The sequence below is a fragment of the Lepidochelys olivacea genome, assembly GCF_965140295.1.
Source record: "Lepidochelys olivacea isolate rLepOli2 genome assembly, chromosome: 3".
In the NCBI taxonomy this organism is placed as follows: Eukaryota; Metazoa; Chordata; order Testudines; family Cheloniidae; genus Lepidochelys; species Lepidochelys olivacea.
This window is the reverse complement of record NC_140413.1, coordinates 122,515,343-122,537,019: the sequence shown is the minus strand read 5'-3', so window position 1 is coordinate 122,537,019 and position 21,677 is coordinate 122,515,343. Positions and strand designations below refer to the sequence as shown.

The window sequence follows — 21,677 nt, the reverse complement described above, 5'->3', positions numbered from 1 at the left end:
AAAAAATCTAATCCTTCCAAGCCTAACTATAGGTTGTTGGTTAACCTCAGCCTTCAGAGTTGCTAGAGTGCTGGCAAGATCTCCCACAAAATGGAAGCAGATTCCTGCGTTCCTTTCAAAAGCTTTTTTTAAAAGAACTTGGGCACTGTAGAAAGTGTTGTTCTACTTATCTTCCATCGAACCCTGTACCCCCACTCTCTGCCCAACTGCATGAGTGTGTGACTGATATTTGCAGATTCAACCTAGATGAGCTGCAGTGATTTCTTTTGCTACATCCCGTAAAAGGCAAGTGATGCTTTCGGCGCGTAAGTGATTTGTGAGTGCACATGTAATTTATATATTCATTTATTATTTGTTGTTTGTTCCAGAGATGGTGATGTTGCTGGAATGGTGGTCAGGCACTGATTGCACCCTCTACACTGACCCAGAGAATTACCACAAGTACGGGAAAGAGAATGCCATCGTAATCCTTAATCACAACTATGAAATCGACTTTCTCTGTGGTTGGAACTTTTGTGAAAGATTTGGGGTTTTAGGGGTGAGTTCTGATTAGCATTTAAACCAATTAAATTTCACCTTTAACTTGTACAGAAAACATTCATATTTTAGTAAATAACCAGATTTGTGTGCAAATTTCATACAGCTCTTTTCAGGCATTACTTGATCTTAGTGTTTTTCCCCCTCCATCTTGCTGTCTTTCCTAGTTTGGAAAGATTTCCATTGGAGGAGAGATTGACCGGGTTAGGACTATCCAGAGGAAAGATGAATAAAAGGTGATATGATGATGGTATACAGAAGAATGAATGAATGGTGTGGAGCGGGTCACTTAAGCATCCAAAAAAAGGCACTGTTTAAACTAATAAAAGGAAATATTTTTAATGTAGAACTTAATCTGTAGAACTCATTGCTACCATATTTCATTGAGCTCAACGATTCAGTAAGATTTTTAAAAAGACTAAACATTTTTATATGGTTAAGATATCCACAATTATTACTACATGGGATATTAACCTTCGTGATTCAGGCCAGAAGCCAACCACTTAAAGTATGTCTTCACTGCAGAATTAACTTGAGTGGTCAGCACATGAGTCTGGGTCAGCTTAGCTTCACCTGGATGTGAGCAGCTTCACTGCAAAGCCATCCTCAAAAGTGTCCTCACTGGTGCTGCACTCCCCTGTCATTCACTAGGATTTTGGGGGGCAGTTCCCATGGTTCTTTGTGTTGATGTAAACTGAAGTGCTCTGCAATTCTTCCCCAGTGAATTGTAGGAGATTTTGTCTGTCCTGAACACACACAAGGGCATTGTGGGAAGACGCTGGAGGACTATTGGCATTTGAGACATTTAGCTTGCGTCCTCACTGCAAAGTGGGTGGGTTACCAGCATGAGTGAAACCCCGATTCAGTGTTTAGCCTACAGTCCAAGATGGCCAGCTAGCCCAAACAGAAAACCTCTCCAAATTCAGAGAGCATTTGGTTTGTTTGTGGTGGGAGGAGATTAAGGGCAACATCTGAGTCAGAAACTGAGTTAACTCTGCAGTGAAGATGTACCCTAACAGCTAGGGGTTAGGAAGATAGCATCTATCTCCCCTCACCCTCTGCCTCCCATAAGCATGTTACAGTAGTCCATTACATTTATCTTATATCCTCCTCTTAAGCATTTGCTACTGACCACTGTCCAAACCTCGACACTAGAATGGACTAGTGTTCGTCTGACATTTCCTTTGTGCTGGAGTATGGGAGATGGGGTTTCCATATTTTCTCACCTCAGTGTTATTCCCTATGTTCTGAGCCTCTGTGGGGCTTTACAAGCAACAGCACAAATCTTGTAAAATTATGATAAAGGGACCTAATAATAAAAATGCCCTTGTCACACTCAGAGGCAGGAAAAAATGGGGAAAATTATTACCAAAACTCCTCAGACTGTGCATTTTACTGAATCAGCTATAAGCTTCTTGCTGCTCTGGAAGAGTTTTTTATAACCTTTTCATCATGCTTGGGACTTGCTGTGTTCTCAAGGAAGGTAATGGATGTAAGAAACCGTAGAAGAAAACTGTCACTTATATATATATATATATATATATATATATATATATATAGTACAGGGAACCTTAAAAAAAAATGAAAAGAAAAGGTTAGAACAATTTAACAGATAAATATCTGCGAAACAGTGGAGATAAGGCATTTCTACCCCTATTGATTGGAACTCAGGAGATCTGGGCTCTATTTCTGGCTCTGACACTGGCCTGCTAGGTGACAATGGGTTTCATGTTCTCTGTGTATATAAATCTCCCCACTGTATTTTCCACTGAATGCATCCGATGAAGTGAGCTGTAGCTCACAAAAGCTTATGCTCAAATAAATTTGTTAGTCTCTAAGGTACCACAGTCCTCCTTTTCTTTTTGTATAATATGTGGTGATGGTGGTGTACTCCGAATGCCAGTGGACTGTCTGCCTCAGCAAAGCATCAAGTTTGGACTGGTGTACATTATCCATTGAGCAATTCATAATATTGGCTGCAAAATGAATATATTTCAAAAAGGGGTGGGTAGTCATAATTTTATTGAGGTTGATCAACTGGGAGAAAATTCTTCGGTACAGAACCATCATTTTAAATTAATTTAATTTTAATTTTCTTATTTTAAAAAAAACAACACCCTATGGAGTGCAGATGAGTCAGATAATTCTTCTTAGCCCTGGTTAATTGTTCTAAATCTCTGCACATGGCAATAAAAATGAAACATGAGGAAATTACTTTTTGAACAGTTGTGATGACTTTCAAAGGCATTGAGCATAATCCTAGACTCAGACATGGGGCTAGGTACTTTTTTGTGTTACCAGGTCACTGTCCAGTAGCGACCCATGTCTCACATGAATGTTAATTGCTCATTTTTTGAGCATTATTTATAAAAGCGAATTCAGGAAATAAAAGTGGGATTCGTGCAAGCAAGTTTGTGCAAGTTTTGTCACTCAGATCTCTGTGTGTGTGTGTGTGTGTGTGTGTGTGTGAGAGAGAGAGAGAGAGAAAATATGATTGCAGCATTAACTTTGAAGAATTACTGAATTCAGGAAAGTAAAGCCTTATAAATTAAACATACTTAAGGTTCTATGAGGACTGCTGTGGGAGCTAAGGAAATGCCCCCTCAAGTCCATTCTAGTACCCTCAGATTGTTTTAGATTTGGGGAAATATATTTCAAAAACAGAGCACTCCCAAATCATAGAATCATAGAATATCAGGGTTGGAAGGGACCCCAGAAGGTCATCTAGTCCAACCCCCTGCTCAAAGCAGGACCAATTCCCAGTTAAATCATCCCAGCCAGGGCTTTGTCAAGCCTGACCTTAAAAACCTCTAAGGAAGGAGATTCTACCACCTCCCTAGGTAACGCATTCCAGTGTTTCACCACCCTCTTAGTGAAAAAGTTTTTCCTAATATCCAATCTAAACCTCCCCCACTGCAACTTGAGACCATTACTCCTCGTTCTGTCATCTGCTACCATTGAGAACAGTCTAGAGCCATCCTCTTTGGAACCCCCTTTCAGGTAGTTGAAAGCAGCTATCAAATCCCCCCTCATTCTTCTCTTCTGCAGGCTAAACAATCCCAGCTCCCTCAGCCTCTCCTCATAACTCATGTGTTCCAGTCCCCTAATCATTTTTGTTGCCCTTCGCTGGACTCTCTCCAATTTATCCACATCCTTCTTGAAGTGTGGGGCCCAAAACTGGACACAGTACTCCAGATGAGGCCTCACCAATGTCGAATAGAGGGGAACGATCACGTCCCTCGATCTGCTCGCTATGCCCCTACTTATACATCCCAAAATGCCATTGGCCTTCTTGGCAACAAGGGCACACTGCTGACTCATATCCAGCTTCTCGTCCACTATCACCCCTAGGTCCTTTTCCGCAGAACTGCTGCCTAGCCATTCGGTCCCTAGTCTGTAGCTGTGCATTGGGTTCTTCCGTCCTAAGTGCAGGACCCTGCACTTATCCTTATTGAACCTCATCAGATTTCTTTTGGCCCAATCCTCCAATTTGTCTAGGTCCTTCTGTATCCTATCCCTCCCCTCCAGCGTATCTACCGCTCCTCCCAGTTTAGTATCATCCGCAAATTTGCTGAGAGTGCAATCCACACCATCCTTCAGATCATTTATGAAGATATTGAACAAAACCGGCCCCAGGACCGACCCTTGGGGCACTCCACTTGATACCGGCTGCCAACTAGACATGGAGCCATTGATCACTACCCGTTGAGCCCGACAATCTAGCCAGCTTTCTACCCACCTTGTAGTGCATTCATCCAGCCCATACTTCCTTAACTTGCTGACAAGAATACTGTGGGAGACAGTGTCAAAAGCTTTGCTAAAGTCAAGAAACAATACATCCACTGCTTTCCCTTCATCCACAGAACCAGTAATCTCATCATAAAAGGCGATTAGATTAGTCAGGCATGACCTTCCCTTGGTGAATCCATGCTGACTGTTCCTGATCACTTTCCTCTCATGTAAGTGCTTCAGGATTGATTCTTTGAGGACCTGCTCCATGATTTTTCCGGGGACTGAGGTGAGGCTGACTGGCCTGTAGTTCCCAGGATCCTCCTTCTTCCCTTTTTTAAAGATTGGCACTACATTAGCCTTTTTCCAGTCATCCGGGACTTCCCCGGTTCGCCACGAGTTTTCAAAGATAATGGCCAATGGCTCTGCAATCACAGCCGCCAATTCCTTCAGCACTCTCGGATGCAACTCGTCCGGCCCCATGGACTTGTGCACGTCCAGCTTTTCTAAATAGTCCCTAACCACCTCTATCTCCACAGAGGGCTGGCCATCTCTTCCCCATTTTGTGATGCCCAGCGTAGCAGTCTGGGAGCTGACCTTGTTAGTGAAAACAGAGGCAAAAAAAGCATTGAGTACATTAGCTTTTTCCACATCCTCTGTCACTAGGTTGCCTCCCTCATTCAGTAAGGGGCCCACACATTCCTTGGCTTTCTTCTTGTTGCCAACATACCTGAAGAAACCCTTCTTGTTACTCTTGACATCTCTGGCTAGCTGCAGCTCCAGGTGCGATTTGGCCCTCCTGATATCATTCCTACATGCCCGAGCAATATTTTTATACTCTTCCCTGGTCATATGTCCAACCTTCCACTTCTTGTAAGCTTCTTGTTTATGTTTAAGATCCGCTAGGATTTCACCATTAAGCCAAGCTGGTCGCCTGCCATATTTACTATTCTTTCGACTCATCGGGATGGTTTGTCCCTGTAACCTCAACAGGGATTCCTTGAAATACAGCCAGCTCTCCTGGACTCCTTTCCCCTTCAAGTTAGTCCCCCAGGGGATCCTGGCCATCCGTTCCCTGAGGGAGTCGAAGTCTGCTTTCCTGAAGTCCAGGGTCCGTATCCTGCTGCTTACCTTTCTTCCCTGCGTCAGGATCCTGAACTCAACCAACTCATGGTCACTGCCTCCCAGATTCCCATCCACTTTTACTTCCCCCACTAATTCTACCCGGTTTGTGAGCAGCAGGTCAAGAAAAGCGCCCCCCCTAGTTGGCTCCTCTAGCACTTGCGCCAGGAAATTGTCCCCTACGCTTTCCAAAAACTTCCTGGATTGTCTATGCACCGCTGTATTGCTCTCCCAGCAGATATCAGGAAAATTAAAGTCACCCATGAGAATCAGGGCATGCGATCTAGTAGCTTCTGTGAGCTGCCGGAAGAAAGCCTCATCTACCTCATCCCCCTGGTCCGGTGGTCTATAGCAGACTCCCACCACTACATCACTCTTGTTGCACACACTTCTAAACTTAATCCAGAGACACTTAGGTTTTTCTGCAGTTTCGTACCGGAGCTCTGAGCAGTCATACTGCTCCCTTACATACAGTGCTACTCCCCCACTTTTTCTGCCCTGCCTGTCCTTCCTGAACAGTTTATAACCATCCATGACAGTACTCCAGTCATGTGAGTTATCCCACCAAGTCTCTGTTATTCCGATCACGTCATAGTTCCTTGACATCACCAGGACCTCCAGTTCTCCCTGCTTGTTTCCAAGGCTTTGTGCATTTGTATATAAGCACTTGAGATAACCTGTCGATCGCCCCTCATTCCCAGTATGAGGCACGAGCCCTCCCCTCACAGACATTCCTGCCTGTGCTTCCTCCCGGTATCCCGCTTTCCCACTTACCTCAGGGCTTTGGTCTCCTTCCCCCGGTGAACCTAGTTTAAAGCCCTCCTCACTAGGTTAGCCAGCCTGCTGGCAAAGATGCTCTTCCCTCTCTTTGTAAGATGGAGCCCGTCTCTGCCCAGCACTCCTCCTTCTTGGAACACCATCCCATGGTCAAAGAAACCAAAGCCTTCTCTCTGACACCACCTGCGTAGCCATTCATTGACTTCCACGATTCGACGCTCCCTACCTAGGCCTTTTCCTTCCACGGGGAGGATGGACGAGAACACCACTTGCGCCTCCAACTCCTTTATCCTTCTTCCTAGAGCCACATAGTCCGCAGTGATCCGCTCAAGAACATTCTTGGCAGTATCATTGGTGCCCACGTGGAGAAGCAGGAAGGGGTAGCGATCCGAGGGCTTGATGAGTCTCGGCAGTCTCTCCGTCACATCGCGAATCTTAGCCCCTGGCAAGCAGCAGACTTCTCGGTTTTCCCGGTCAGGGCGGCAGATAGATGACTCAGTCCCCCGGAGGAGAGAGTCCCCGACCACCACCACCTGCCTTCTCCTCTTGGGAGTGGTGGTCGTGGAACCCCCAACCTCAGGACATCGCATCTCATGCCTTCCAACCAGCGGAGTCTCCTTCTGCTTTCTCGCCCCAGACATATCATCTGGTCCACTCTCCGCAACGATACCTGTAGAGAGAACATGAAAGCGGTTAGTTACCTGTGTCTGTGTTACTGGAACCCGGACATTCCGCTTACCTCTTCTGGAGGTAACATGTTGCCAAGCTTCTTCACTGGCCTCTTGGCTCCTCTGTGCAACCTGCTCTATATCTGTAGAGCTTTGTGCCCCTAGAAGCTATCCTGAGTTTTGTCCAGAAAATCCTCAGTTTCTCGTTTGCAACGCAGGGTCGTTATCTGTTGCTCCAGACCTTCAATCTTCTCTTCCAATATGGAGACCAGCTTGCACTTTGTACAGACAAAGTCGCTTCTGTCCTGTGGAAGAAAGACAAACATGGCACATCCAGTGCAGGTCACAACAGCACAACAATCAGATCATCAAAACATTTCACAGCAAATAATTTATCAGTCAGATTTAGCCTATTTGCTACTAGCAGTTTGAAGTTATGAAACAAATTGTTGTTGGCTCTTTAAGTGGTTTAGTTTTCTGTCAGTATGTGGTGTTCACGGTTTAAGCTGTGTTGGTTAGCTAGCTGGGACTACACAGATAAGTAACGAGGGGTTTTCTTTAAGTGGATAAGTATGCAAACGCTTGCACAAATCTAAAATTCAGTTGTTGTGGTTACTCATGTATATGTAAAATTGAAATTTGCTTTCTGCAGCCATTCATACAAGTGGAACTTGATCACACAGGTGTTTGTAACTAAACATACAAGTGCATACACAACCAAAGCTAATTCATTTCCGAGCTGGATTGAGTATATGAAGAAATATATCCTTTCTGTTATCATCCAGCTTTAATCCCTGCAGGCATCCTGGTAATCACATATGCGATTGTAATATAGTTCTGGAGCCTTAAAATCCCTCCTTTTCTGCAGGAAGGCAATATCTTATGTGCAGTCACCCGGTGGTGGTCAATGGAATTTCTCTTGCAGGGAAGGTGAAATTTAAAGGCTACAGAAGAGGATTAGTATGTTACAAAGAAACAGTTCATTAAAAGGAGCGATAATGGGATAAAGTAAATTCTGTGGATGCATGCTTTCCTCCATTCTTCTGCATGTTATATATGCACAGAGCAGGTTCTAGTTCTATATACTGGGAGAAAGGAGGGGATAATTTGTCTATTACAAGTCTAATTTATTCCTCCCACACGAGAACAGTCTTGCTAATGTATCTCATTGAAAAGCTTCCTTCCTGTAGTTAGTTCTCTGTAATTAGAGAGTTCCTTCTACACTTAATGCAGACTTCTGGCACAAAATAGCATAAGATGCTTTAGTTTCTCTTCATATGCATCTAAGAGAGATTATCCGCTTCAGTGCGAAAACGAAGTTTTGGGGGAAGCCGTTGGCAGAAGAAAACAAGAAACAAATCCAATATTGCCTTGAGTATTCGCATACTGGGCAGAATTCAAGTGTCCAAATTGCCTCTGCATACGTTCCTTATCTCTAGCATAGATATTCACTTAAATACTTTTAAACCATCATTCCAGCATGTCATTTTCTATTTAATCAAAAATGGGGGAGAATAGAGAATTTACCACCGCATGTAACTCTGAGTTTTTGCATATGCTAAGACAGCATAATTAAACAGTAGATGGTGACAAGAAATGGTTAGAACCTTTATTGTGCTTTGGAGGCATAACCTATGTAGACTCAGATTACCGCCCGAAGGGATCATGAGATCATCGACTTTGACCTTTTGCATAACGCAGAATTTCACCGTTACCCTTGTATTCAATTGTCGTTGAAGCTGTGCTGCAGTGGCCCTGTTGCAGGTCAATCTTATCTTTTCTGCTTTTCGGTACAGTACATATTGACTATTACCGGTGTATTACAAGACAAAGATTGTTCCCTCTTTTGGGCAACATGTTTGCCTACCTCAAGGGTGGCCAACCTGAGCCTGAGAAGGAGCCAGAATTTACCAATGTACATTGCCAAAGAGCCACAGTAATACGTCATCAGCTTCCCCACCTCACCTGCTCCCTGCGTCTCTCACTCACCGGTGCCTCCCGCGCCTCCCGATCGGCTGTTTTGTGGCATGCAGGAGGCTCCAGGGGCTGAGGGGGGAGGAGCGAGGGCACTGCAGGCTCAAGGGAGGGGGCAGGAAGGGGTGGAGTGGGGGCAGGGCCTGCGGCAGAGCCAGGGGTTGAGCAGCGAGCGCCCCCCGGCACATTGGAAAGTTGGTGCCTGTAGCTCCAGCCCTGGAGTCGGTGCCTCTACAAGGAGCCGCATATTAACGTCTGAAGAGCCGCATGTGGCTCCAGAGCCACAGGTTGGCCACCCCTGGCCTACCTAATTCTGGTCTGGCTTTCTTTTTGCTTCCAGCTGCAATTCAAGGTGCTTGGTTTTGTTCTGTAAAGCTGTGTGGCTATTTGGAATACCACATGGTTCTTCCCCACCTTATGGTTGTAGCAGCTGAGATTAGCTGAGGCACCTGAGTTAATGGTTCCTAGATTTAAATATCTGGGGTCAGGGTACTGTCAGGGAGGGATCTTAGCTGAAATTTTCTTCCTTTGCTGGTGTGAAACAGCCTGGATTTGTTGATCTTTTGGCACAGTGCAAGGTCCACTTCGAGTTTTTGCAGGGGGAAGGGGGAATCTTTAATATATTCATGCAGTACAGTTGGCTTTCTGCAGACACCTTGACAATACCCAACAGGCATGCTCTAAATGTGGATATATAGCTCTGTAACTGTTTAGTGTGAGGCAGTGTATAGTTTGTGACTGCTTCTAATTAATGCATAATACAATACATCCCATTTCCTTACACTGCACTCTATGCACCCATGAGGTTTCTTTCCCATTTAATGCTGTGGTCCTTCACACTTCTATAGCATCTGCTATCTGAGGATCCCAGAATGCTCCAAAAACACAAAGTAACCCTCGCAGCCTTTCCTGGTCAGCACTTGATTGGAAACAAGAGGGGCAAGTATTGTTAAAGGAACAGAGTTCAGGTTGTGCAGTTGACATATGACCTTAACTGTGCATTTTTTTTTTTCTTTTAGACGGTTTGTTTTTTGTAAGAACTGTAATGTTATGTTAAAGAGACGCAAGCAACTTGAAAGTCACGCTTCCATCTGAAAATAGTTACTGATAGAAATAACCACTAAATATACTATAATGAAAGACAAAGAAAAATATTTGTCTAATTTTTTCCTGTTTGTTTTCTGGTACTTGGTGCATTTGAGACCACTTAGTGAGTTTCACTGGTTTGTTGATGTATATCCTTCCCAGGCTCTGCCAGAGGGTGTTTACTAGTAATAGCAAAGCAGAAACTAAAAAGGCATCAGGCAAGAGTGGGGGGTTGGGGGGCAGGCGGGGAGGAGAAGGGAAGTGAAGCTCAGCATGTTTGTTACTGTTGCATGCTCAGGCCCATTTTAAGAGACTGTTCTGAATGTTAGCAGAAAAACCCTTATTTTTTCTAACAAATTAGTTAAGAAATCACCACATTTAAAGGGTACTCTACCTGAAAACTGAACTAAAAAAAAAAGAAGAGCGTCCCTTTAAAGTTAAATATGTTAAGTATGTCAAATGTTTACAATGGGTTTTTTTCTTTGGGGCGGAAGGGTTTGTTGGTTAATGATTATGAAATATTGTGAAGTGGATTCATCATTGTACCTGGTTCCTGGCAATCCAAATAACATATACCTAGGTAGTAGGTGATGAGTATTGGTGGTAGAAAGGTATCCTAGCAGGTGGGAATGGATGCAGGGGTATCCTGAGACTGAGACCGAGACAAGGGAGCTAACAATTATACGGGAAGGACCAATGCTAGGGGCAGGAAGGGCCCCTGGAGAGCTGGGCCATGCTCAGCATAGTTGCTGCAGCGTGGTAGGGCCTATTGTAAGTATCAAATATCTGGACTGATTTTTGGAATCAGACTTGTACAAATATGAATGAGACAAAAATGGCCAGATTCATGCACAAATTGATTCTTAACTGGGTGTTCATCAGATCACTGATCAACAGAGCTGGGCCTCAGCCATGAAGCTCAGATCCTGATGGTAAACCCCCCCACCCCAAGCTGTGAGGGTAGAGGGTTCAGGGTTCTGCTTTGGGCCCATCACTACTAATTAACTAATAGAACTGAGAGGGAGGGAGGGAGAGCGGGGGTCTGTGTGCTGCAGTCTGGATGACTGGAAAAATTTAATTCCTATTTCCAGTTTTTGGAAGTTGACTTCCCCACATTTGCTCTCCTTGGCTTCTGTGTGGCTGTTACTAATAAAGCTAAGTGACGTATATTTGCCTTCTAGACTCATTAGTATTGTAGGTAGCTTAATTACTTACAGAAGTTTTCTAAGGTGGGGAGAGCAGAAAAGAAGGATGAGGCTAGAAGACGAGAACTAAGTTGTCTCTATTGCCATAGTAATGAAAAAAGCAAATGTATCTCTGATAGTCATTACTTGAATGTCGAGTTCACCCATTGTCACTAGTCAAATCTGATGTCCAAGCACTTGGCTACAGCGCTTTATGATGATAGAACAAATGCACAATGGACCCCCTTATTGCTGCATCTACCCTGTAGAAAATGGAACTTATTTCAGTCAGTGCTGGAGCAACATTTCACACAGCTTTATTCTTCATTCTGACCATTAAATAACCAAACAAACTGCAAGACCGTTTAGAGTTGAGCTGGTTAGGAAGGGAGGAAAGGAACAATAAAACACATTGTGGAAAGGTTGTTTTTTGAGAGGAAGGAAAGTATTGCATTTAGGACCCTGGACTGGGACTCGAGAGTAGTATTACTGACTTCATCATAGACCACATGCGTGACCTTGGACAAGTCACTTGAATCTCTTTGTATCCCATCTATAGAATGGAGCCAATGCTTCCTTTCTCTATGGGGGTATTGTGAAGAGAAATTCATTGATATATGAGTGGTGCTGAGGGAATACGGTGATGAGAGCTATAGAAAAGCCTATACGTAACTAAATTTTTCCCCATGAACTTTGTAAGTTGTATGGGTAGACTGCTGATTGTGATGCAGACAGTTAAAAAATTCAACAACAGATTGTTCAGATTCAATAACAAAGACCTGCAAAAAGAAGTTCTCTTTCCCTCATAACATCTAATCCTGTTAGCCCAGCATGGAAGCATATTGGCAGGATCTCTTAAAGGAGCTTGTGCTGCCACTGCCCATGCTGTACTGGTTCTCTGGATAAATCAAGAATTTAATTCTTTGTGACTGGCAGCCTAACCCCTTGCATGAGTTCCTCGCTTTCCAAAACAATTTAGCTGATGTGGGTTTTTAAAATTGTATATAACCTCCTTTTATGCACATAGTTGGGGCCAAATTCTGCTCCCTACCTGATGTTGTGAAGAACCTTTGAGTGTTAAAACCAATGATACAAGCTGCACAGTAAGATACTATTCAGCGTGAGTCAGTGTATTGGCATTTGGCCCTTTGTGTGTCATGTACCCATAAAATTCAATAAACAGATTTTTATTTTTTTTTAAAAGAAACAATGTAATGCTTTTCTTATGCTCTTCCTTGCAGAGTTCCAAAGTGCTTGCAAAAAAGGAACTTTCTTATGTGCCTATCATTGGTTGGATGTGGTATTTCCTAGAGATAGTCTTCTGCAAGCGTAAATGGGAGGAAGATCGGAAAATTGTCATGCAGAGCTTGCTCAATATCCGGGATTACCCTGAAAATTTTTGGGTAAGTGGTGACAGGGGAGTGGAGTTTAGGGCACTGTTGTTTCTCGAGGGACAGAGAACATAACTGCAACAGGCCTTCACTGGGCCAATGCTGTGAATTTGTTTTAGTGTTTCATGAACTTCCCAGAAAAAGTCAGAGAACAATGAGGAGATAGGAATAGCACCTTGGATACAGAAAGGAAACCGGTTAGACCTGCTGAAGGGATTTTCTCATCACCTTCTGAATGCTTCATCTGCATATTTAACAAGATGTGTATACTGCAGGAGCATGGTGCATTGGGGGTTAGAGCAGATGATCCATCTCTAATTTCTGTGGGACAAATCCTTGCTCTGTGTTACTAGTAGAGTTAGTCAAATGCCACAAAATATTTCCTTTCATTTAAAAATAAGCTCACTTTGGCAATGCTCAGCCCCTTTGTGTTTACTTTCCACTAATCTTCCAGCAATCAATTTGTTCTCATGCATGTGCTGATGGGGAAATTACATTTTAGGCTCTCATATATGAATAATTTCACCAGAAATGGTATATTTTATATAGGATGGGACACTGTTTAGTGGCACTGCATTTACGGGTCTATAGTTTTCTGTCCTCACCACATTCATAGATAAAACGTAATTGCATCTGCAGCTGGGAATCATAGAAATCATAGTAATGTAGAGCTGGAAGGCACCTCAAGACAGGTGCCGACTTCCATAGTTCCCAGGGGGTGCTCAACCCCCACTCCACCCCTTCCCTCAAACCCCCGCCCTGCCTCTTCCCGCCCCCAGCACCTCCTGCATGCTGCTGAACAGCTGATCACGGCGGGCAGGAGGCGCTGGGAGGGATGGGGAGGAGCTCATCTGCAGGGCTTCCAGTAGGTGCTGAGCACCCGCTATTTTTTTTTCCGTGAGTGCTCCAGTCCTGGAGCACCCATGGAGTCAGTGCCTATGGCTCAAGAGGTCATCTAGTCCATCCCTTTGACTGAGACAGCATGCAGTAAACCTAGACCATCCCTGATAGGTGTTTGTCCAGGCTGTTCTTAAAAGCCTCCAGTGATATGTATTCCACAATCACCCTAGGTTAGGTAACCTTCCAGTGCTAAATTACCCTTTTAGTTAGAAAGTTTTTCCAAATATCCAGCCTGTATATCTCTTGCTGTAAACTAAGCTGCTTGTTTCTTGTCCTGCCCTCAGTGGATATAGAGAACAATTGATCACCATCCTCTTTTTATAACAATCTTTTATGTATTTGAAGACTGTTACCATGTCCCCCTTCAGCCTTCTCATCTCTAGGCTAAACAAGCCAAGTCTTTCAACCTTTCCTTCTGGGTCATGTTTTCTAAACCTTTTATCATTTTTGTTGCTCTCCTCTGGACTCCTGCCAGTTGGTTCACATCTTTCTTTAAGTGTGGGTGCCTGAAACTAGACGCAATACTCAAGCTGAGGCCTCACCAGTGCTGTGTTAAGTGGAAATATTACCTTCTGTGTCTTGCGTACAATACTCTTATGAAGAGTGTAGTCAGATTCTTAGGACACAATAAAAGGATGGGCTCCCCTAAAGACTTGCCAGAACCCTTCCTATCCATTCTAGATATTTTATATGGCCCTCATTACTGCAGTATCTGTAGATCTCACAATCTTTAATGTACTTATCCTTGAAACACCCATGTAAAGTAGGGAAATGCTGTTTTCCCCATCTGTAAAAAGGGGATATGAGATGGAGAGAAACTAAATGACAGTCATACAGGCAGTCTGTAGCAGAGCACAGACTTGAACCCAGCTCTCCCAAGGCTGGTGCTCTAACCAATGGATGGGCATATACTTCCTCTCTAGCACCAAGGCTATTTAAGAGCCAGGATTTGTTCACACCCATCTCACCACTAGGAAACATGCATTTACATGTAATTACTTGTGCTGTAGCCGGGGGGCTCTACAGGGCCATGATGCAGGTTAGTACAGCTCCTCTTCTCTATGGAAATTAAAATAACTGATCTTTGTTATCTCATTGGGAGCACTGTGTCATGACTATGTTCAGGTATCAAACCCTCAGGCTATATGGTTTATATTGATGGAATGTGAATGGGATTATTCCCCAAAAAGCTATTTCCTCCTCAGCATCTTACAGCCCATGTATCTTTGTAGCTGTCCATGCTATTGAACTTTAAAAGGTGGAAGAAAATGACATCTTGGTGGAAAATTAGTGATGATGGTGTGACATTACCCACGGTACAATCTGGACTGTTGAGCAGCTGTGTCCTCTTAATTCTCTAGTCTGAGCTGCCTTTTAAACTGTTATGCTGTCAGAACATCCACTCCTGGCCTGCTCTCCCAGCCTTCAGCATGCAAATTCACCCCCAGCTAAATACAGGAGCCCTCTGACCAGTCCTTCATGAATTACATATAAGGCAACACCTGCACATCCTTAGTCCCAGCCTTGTTCCCCCATAAATGTGTCTTGTACTGTCTAGCACACTACTGAGCAATGCAAGCTCATAGAAAGTTCATTTCAGCAGTTAATGATACATGCAATAGCAGTGTTATCCCAAATGGAGGTACCCTCACACTTTAATCCAAACACACTCGTTAAGATCAAAACAATAAGATAAGTTTATTAACTACAGAAATAGATTTTAAGTGATTACAAATGATGAGGCATAAAAGTCAGGATTGGTTACAAAAGAAAATAAGAGGAAAATGCAGGCTAATATCTTAAGCTAAGTGAATTTAAAAGCAAAGGTTTTGTCTCGCCATACGCTGTTGTAAATTTCACAAGCTGAGTCTCCTTTCAGCCTGGGACCCTTCCCGCTTAGTTCAGTGATTTGAGAGTCAGTGATGCCATGGAGGAGAGGTGAAATGAGGGCCACTCTGTCTCTTTCTCTCTCTCATACCACCCTCCCCTCTTTGAGAATTACCCCCGACTGGGGTGCAGGCAACAAGTAGTCTTTTGCGGATGTGAGGGTTGGACCATCTCTGTGACTAAATGTAAATTTCTTATTTGCACCTTCCCATTAGTGAAGAATGGCTGCTTAAGCCGGTGATAACTCTTTAACACCTGGCTGGGCCAGTGAGTTTTTGTCTCCGAAAAACTGGTTCATGGGTGTTACGCAGAATTATAACACACTTCAGTAACCATCATACAGTAGACTCTTATAACCTCTCATATAGTGTTGCTACACATACTTTACTAGGACAATAATGTTCAGCAGGCTGATGTTTCAAATGATACCTCACAAGGCATACTTTGTACATAATTTATCGTAGTCTTGTAAAAGTGGTGAACATAATAGTATAGACTGTCACAGATGGGTCCCTTCTGTAAATATTTATTGGGAATGGGCCTGAGAGGCCAACCATGAAATATGGATCGAGATCTAGATTTGAACTTTCCCATAGTTGAGGGGAGTTGGAATCTGAAGTTCTGGTTTGGGCCTGTCTCTAGTACATCCCCTTTGAGGAGATGATGATGATAATATGTATACTACTCAGTCAGAACAGAAGTCCTAGTGCACTGCCTTGGTGCTCCTCATGGTAACCAGCCTCTGTTATCACTGGAGAACTTTTTTTTTTGGTCTGCTGTGATGATATAAGAAAGGGAGTGGCTTTATTGAAAGAAACACTTGCATTTCTTGCTCAAAATTCCACAGATCACCGTAGTCTGAGCTGTAATACCAGACAAAAGAGCTATTGGGAGGAAAGTAAGGTATTTCAAGATTTTTGTTTCCTTTCACCCACTTCATTCCCAAAATACAGCTAAGAAGAAGGAAGGTTTAAAGAAACCCAAACTAGTGACTGCTTGTTTTGTGATCAATGTGTGAGCTGGTTTTGTAACTACAGCCCTGTCTTGCTTTCAGTTCTTGATACACTGTGAGGGCACGAGATTCACAGAGCAGAAGCACCAAATCAGCATGCAGGTTGCTGAAGCCAAAGGCTTGCCTAAGCTCAAGTATCATCTGCTGCCCCGGACAAAGGGATTTGCTGTCACCGTGCAATGTTTGAGAAATGTAGGTAAGGAAAGTGTCACAGAGCAAATTCTAAATGATCATTTCAGTCTCCTGCTGTCATCCTGCCTTGTTCTTTTTCCTCTAGAATGTGTGTCTGTAAAATTAAACTAGAATCCCCATTGATCTATATTTCTACCAGCTCACAAAGACTAATGGATTAGGACTGTACAGCAAAATTCACAGTGGCGGCTCTGCTAACTTGTTTTTGCTTACTCTGGAACTGGTAATCACCGTTCAATGGCCCTGTCCTAAGGGCATAGCTTCAGAAGGTTGGACAGGAAACCCATTTAATGCTTATTGTCCCCAAAGTCCATGCCTGTCTGGCACATTTAAATCTAGTTGTTTGAACTACTTACACTTTCAAGTCTCACATCTGTCTCATCTCCCCCTTAGACAAGTGGACATTAACAAGGGTGGCTGTCCAGGACACCACAGGGACCCACTAACTTATTTCCTGGACAGAGCATTAGTGACCAAATTTGCATTCCCTTTAACCTGAAGCATTTCCATATCATAATCTTGGGACACCAGGCTCCATTTTAGCAACTAGGCATTCATCTTTTCATTTGATGCAACCAAGTGAGTGATCAGTATACACAATGAAACATCTGAAAAGATAGGGCTGCAATTTGTTGAGGGCCTTCTCTCAGGGAAGCAGTTTCTTGCTCAGATGCATAATGAGGTGTCTCCCCCCTTTTCATCCCTTTGCATGGGCACAGACCTATGTCAAAGGTGTCTCTAAAACCCACAAATGATGTGTCAAAGATTGGGCTTACCAGAACCGAGTCTGTACTCAGGGCTTTCTTCAGTTCGCAGAAGGCCTGTTGACAGTGTTCAGATCCTGGTTCACCCTTTTTACATAGATCAGTGATGGGGCAGTCAGGGTTCTGAAGTGAGGGACGAATCTCCTGTAATATCCTGACATCTCAATACACGATTGTATCTTTTCTTCCTTGTATTGGGAGTGGGACAATTCTTAATGGCTTCTACTTTTGTAGGTTCTGGTTTTATGCAGCTCCTCCCCACTCTGTGACTGAGACCCCACTTCTGCCATTCCAACCTTCCATTTCTCCATCTTCACAGTCAGGCCTGCTGTTTGAATGCTGTGAAGCATGCTCCTTACATGGGTCGCATTCTCTTCCCATGTCTGGCTGAAGATGCAAATATCTGTGTGTGCCAGGTCAAACACCCCCATCCCATGTAGTAAATCATCTACTAGTTGCTAGAAGGTAGCTAGAGCCCCCTTGAGGTCAAAAGGTGGGACCAAGAACTCAGAGCCCGATTAGGGTGGTAAATGCTGATTTAAGCCTAGCATCTGAGGCCAGTGGCCCCTGCCAGTAACTTTTACTGAGGTCAGTTGTGGTCAGGAATTGGGGCTCCTCCCAACTTGGACAGGATCTCCTCTGTTCTAGGCATGGGGTATGTATCAGATGTTATGATGATACTGAGCTTTCTGTAATCTCCACAGACTCTGACCCAGGCTTCTTAGGTACCAGTACATTGGGGGATGCCCATGGACTATTGGCCATTGGATCATCCCTGACTCCAGCATATCGGCAATTTCTCTCTCCAGGCTCTGGGCTGTTTTCCCAGTAATCTTGAAGGATGAACTTTTAATTGGACAGCAGGCAAGATGTGTATAGGCTTATTGGAAAATTCCTAGTGGTAAGCCTGCAGCTTTGCTCTGAGTTCTGCTTGCTACGTGGGGGTTAAGTGATCAGAGAGAGATGAGGAGTCCAGGGAGGGGCTGTCCCCTGTTTCTGCTACCAAATCTATGAGGAGAACCTCCTCTTTCCCCTCCCAGGGCCAGATTCTCTCTGCCGTAATATCTTGTCATGTTCACACATACACTCAGTGTCGATGGGAGCGATTTAGATAGCTCAGCCACATGGTTTACCTCATTGAAATGTTTGATTTAAAACAGTCCTTCCCAGGCAGCATGGAATTTATTCTTGTGCACTGAAATGAGCACCATAATTTTCTCAGCTGTATCATATGTCCAAGCATATGCAGTGTGATCATATCAAACTTTGTTTGTCCCGAGCTTAAGCTAGATTCTCCTGGGTGAAATGCAGGGACTCAGTGAGTATTTCCCGAAAGGCCAACACATGCTTCATTATGTACTCTTCGTCGGGAGAGGTTGTACTTTCCCACTCTTCTCTCGTTAGGGCCAGGGGGCTTTGTACTCTCCTCCCATACAGAGAGCAGTTCAAAAGGGGAGGATCCTGTGGATTTCTGGGGAACCTCCCAATAGGGAAACACCAGCTAAGGTAAACATTTAACCTAGTCGCTGCGGTGTGGGTCCACAAAAATTTTCAACATTTGAAGGGTTTCTTTAAATCTCTCGAATAGCCTGTTAATCTGGGTGGTAGGAAGGTGACCAGAAGTGTTGAATCCCACATCTCTCTCTCGTCCCTTCATGTAGGACAGATGTAAAGTTTGCCCCCGATCCGTCAAAACCTCATGAGGAAACCCTACCTGGCTACATACTTCTAGCAGGGCATCAGTCATTTTGTCTGCCTTTATAGAGGACAGAGCTACCGCTTCTGGATAGCGGGTAGTGTAAACTACTACTATCAGAATATATTTTTTCTCCATCTGGGTAACTATGCTAAGGGGCGCCCCAAGGTCCTCCATAACCGTCTGAAAGGGTTCCTCTATGATGGGAATGAGAATTAGGACAGCCTTACCCTTGTCCTGGCCCTTCCTTACTCTCTGGCATGGGTCACAGGACTTGCAGTGTTTTTGCACTGCCTCAGAAACCCAAGGCCAGTAGATATTCTGGAGTAAGTGCTTTTTAGTGTTCTGTATTCCCAAGTGCACTGAGAAAGGTATATCATGGGCTAGGCTGAGTAGCCTAAATCAGTACCACCAATTGTCTCAGTATTCCCCATGGCTCAACATTCCCAGGGAGCATACACTCCCTGTAGAGTAGCAGCTGATCCCAGAGAAACCTTTCCAGGTGACCTCCTGTCAGAGGGCTGCCAGGAGAGTCAGCTGCAACCCTAGGTTTTCTGGAGAGGGGTAAGTCAATTGTTACTGTTGGAATTCCCTAGCAGGAGCTGGGCAACTTGACTCAGCCTGGTCACTGGAACCCACTTTCCCTCGGGTTCATAATAGCGTGACCAGATGTCCTGATTTTATAGGGACAGTCCCGATATTTAGTGCTTTGTCTTATATAGGCTCCTATTACCCCCCCACACTGTCCCAATTTTTCACACTTGCGGTCTGGTCACCCTAGTTCATCAGCTGGATTCAGCTCAGTCCCAGGGCATGTATTTAGGTTGCCAGGCAGCAGCTCAGAACTGCCTCTCTGCCTGTTAGCTTGCAGCCCAGGGTCAGAGCCAAGGGCTGCTGCTTTCTGTTTTACACTCCGAGTAACCACACAAGTGGCCTTGAGCCAGGATTCTAAGTCATTCGTCAGCAAGACCTCTGTCAGTAGCTGGGAGTGTATCCTGACATCCTTAGGCCCCTGGTTTGGCATTATTCCCTGAATGGTCATGACAATATCAGGGATGATTCTTGAGGAGTCCACCACCTCTGGGTGTGCCAGTTACTTGGGCTCCATTGTACTCAACCGCTGGGCCTTTTCCCCATCCATCTCCAATGGGAAACTTTTCATTCTCCTTTTGCATCTGAAATAATCAGGTTTACTGACTGTCAGGGCTGGATCTGGGTTTTCCATTGGTAGAGTCACTGCCCCCTGGACCCACTGTAGGCTATCACTAGCCCCTGGTCTCTCCAGCACTGGACAGTGTAACATCTTATGACCTTTTTTGTTACAGTAAAAGCATTTCAGATCCCTATGTTCCTTTGTTGGGTCCAATTAGGGTTTGCCTCCCTTCACAGGTCTGTGTTTAGCCCATTCTCCTTCTCCATTCAACTTTGTGCCACTGTCCCTTGAATTTTTTTTATCAAACCTGGGCCAGCTATCCGCATATTGCCCACTTCCTGGCTACAGTTATGTCTCTTGTCCTTGTCCGTTAACCACGATTTTAGGTCAGAGGAGCGGAGCTAGTAGAATTCTTCTAAACCTATTAATTTGTGGGCCTCATCTTCCATGGGAACTACCCGACTAGTTCCCCCATTTTCTTACAAAACCCCTAATTTGGTTTGATACCTCAGTTTAGGTCAGATCCCTTTTCTTCTGAACTCCCCAAAACTGTTTTCTTTACATTTCAGGGGTTCACCAAAAAGCTTGTTTACATCACCCATAATCTTTATACAGTAGAACCTCAGCGTTACGAACACCAGAGTTATCAACTGACCAGTCAACCACACACCTCATTTGGAACTGCAAGTACGCAACCAGGCAGCAGGAGAGACCAAAAAAAAACCCAAAACCCAAAAAATCCAGGCAAATACAGTACAGTACTGTAAAAAGAAAAGGAGTACTTGAGAGACTTAGAGACTAACAAATTTATTTGAGCATAAGCATAACCCTTCCTGTCAGCATAGGTAATGTCTACACTGAAGTGCTACAGCAGCCCAGCTGCAGCAGTGTTTTAAAGTGTAGACAAGCCTTGATTGCATCCATATACATATAGGCTTTCCAGGACACAGTATGTTTATGAGAAAACTTAATAAAACTGTCTACAATTCGGAAGTAGTACAGACAGAATGCTCATGCTCAAATAAATTGGTTAGTCTCTAAGGTGCCACAAGTACTCCTTTTCTTTTTGTGATTCATCACAGTTGTCTCTTTGCTGTCTCTTCTTTAGTTGGTCTTGGTACAATGATTACACAACTTTGCAAGTTATTTTCTGGGGATTTAGGTGCATGGCAGCCTGTAGCAAATAAAACTGTTGTGAAAACCAAAAATGGATAGAGCTACTTATTTGTGTATTGATAGCTAGCCCAGACCTAGCAATCCTTTTGGAATGGTGGATATGTGTGCAGTTAGACCACTAACGCATAGGTAAGACAACCTAATTCAGTTCAAAAGGTCCTGACCCCATTGAAGTCAATCTCAAAATTCCCACTGACTTCAACAGGATCAGATTTTCACCAAGCATATCTTGAACAATTATCTGTAACAAAATATTCTGCAGTGAGTAATGTGCTAGGTATCTCTCAGATTTTGTAGAGCTTTTCACAAGAGAGGCAGATAACATGACTGTTTAACTTTTATGACAGTGATAACCTTGTCTTTTGCAAATTGGGCAGCACAATGTAGTCCTTTTCAGTTACATGAAGGCGAGAGGGGGTATGTGTCTTA

General features: G+C 44.0%; 1 protein-coding gene across 4 annotated transcripts in view; it reads left to right on the top strand.

Annotated features, from left to right (window-relative positions):
* The window catches only part of AGPAT4 (1-acylglycerol-3-phosphate O-acyltransferase 4), a 125,922-nt gene that overhangs the window by 67,655 nt on the left and 36,590 nt on the right, over positions 1–21,677 (top strand). For all 4 annotated transcript variants that reach the window (XM_084624141.1, XM_084624138.1, XM_084624139.1 and 1 more), the window contains 3 exons: positions 369–538; positions 12,319–12,480; positions 16,310–16,463. In XM_084624141.1, the coding sequence (XP_084480267.1) occupies positions 371–538; positions 12,319–12,480; positions 16,310–16,463 (484 nt within the window). In that variant the 5' untranslated portion in view covers positions 369–370. The remainder of the gene's footprint in view (positions 1–368; positions 539–12,318; positions 12,481–16,309; positions 16,464–21,677) is intronic.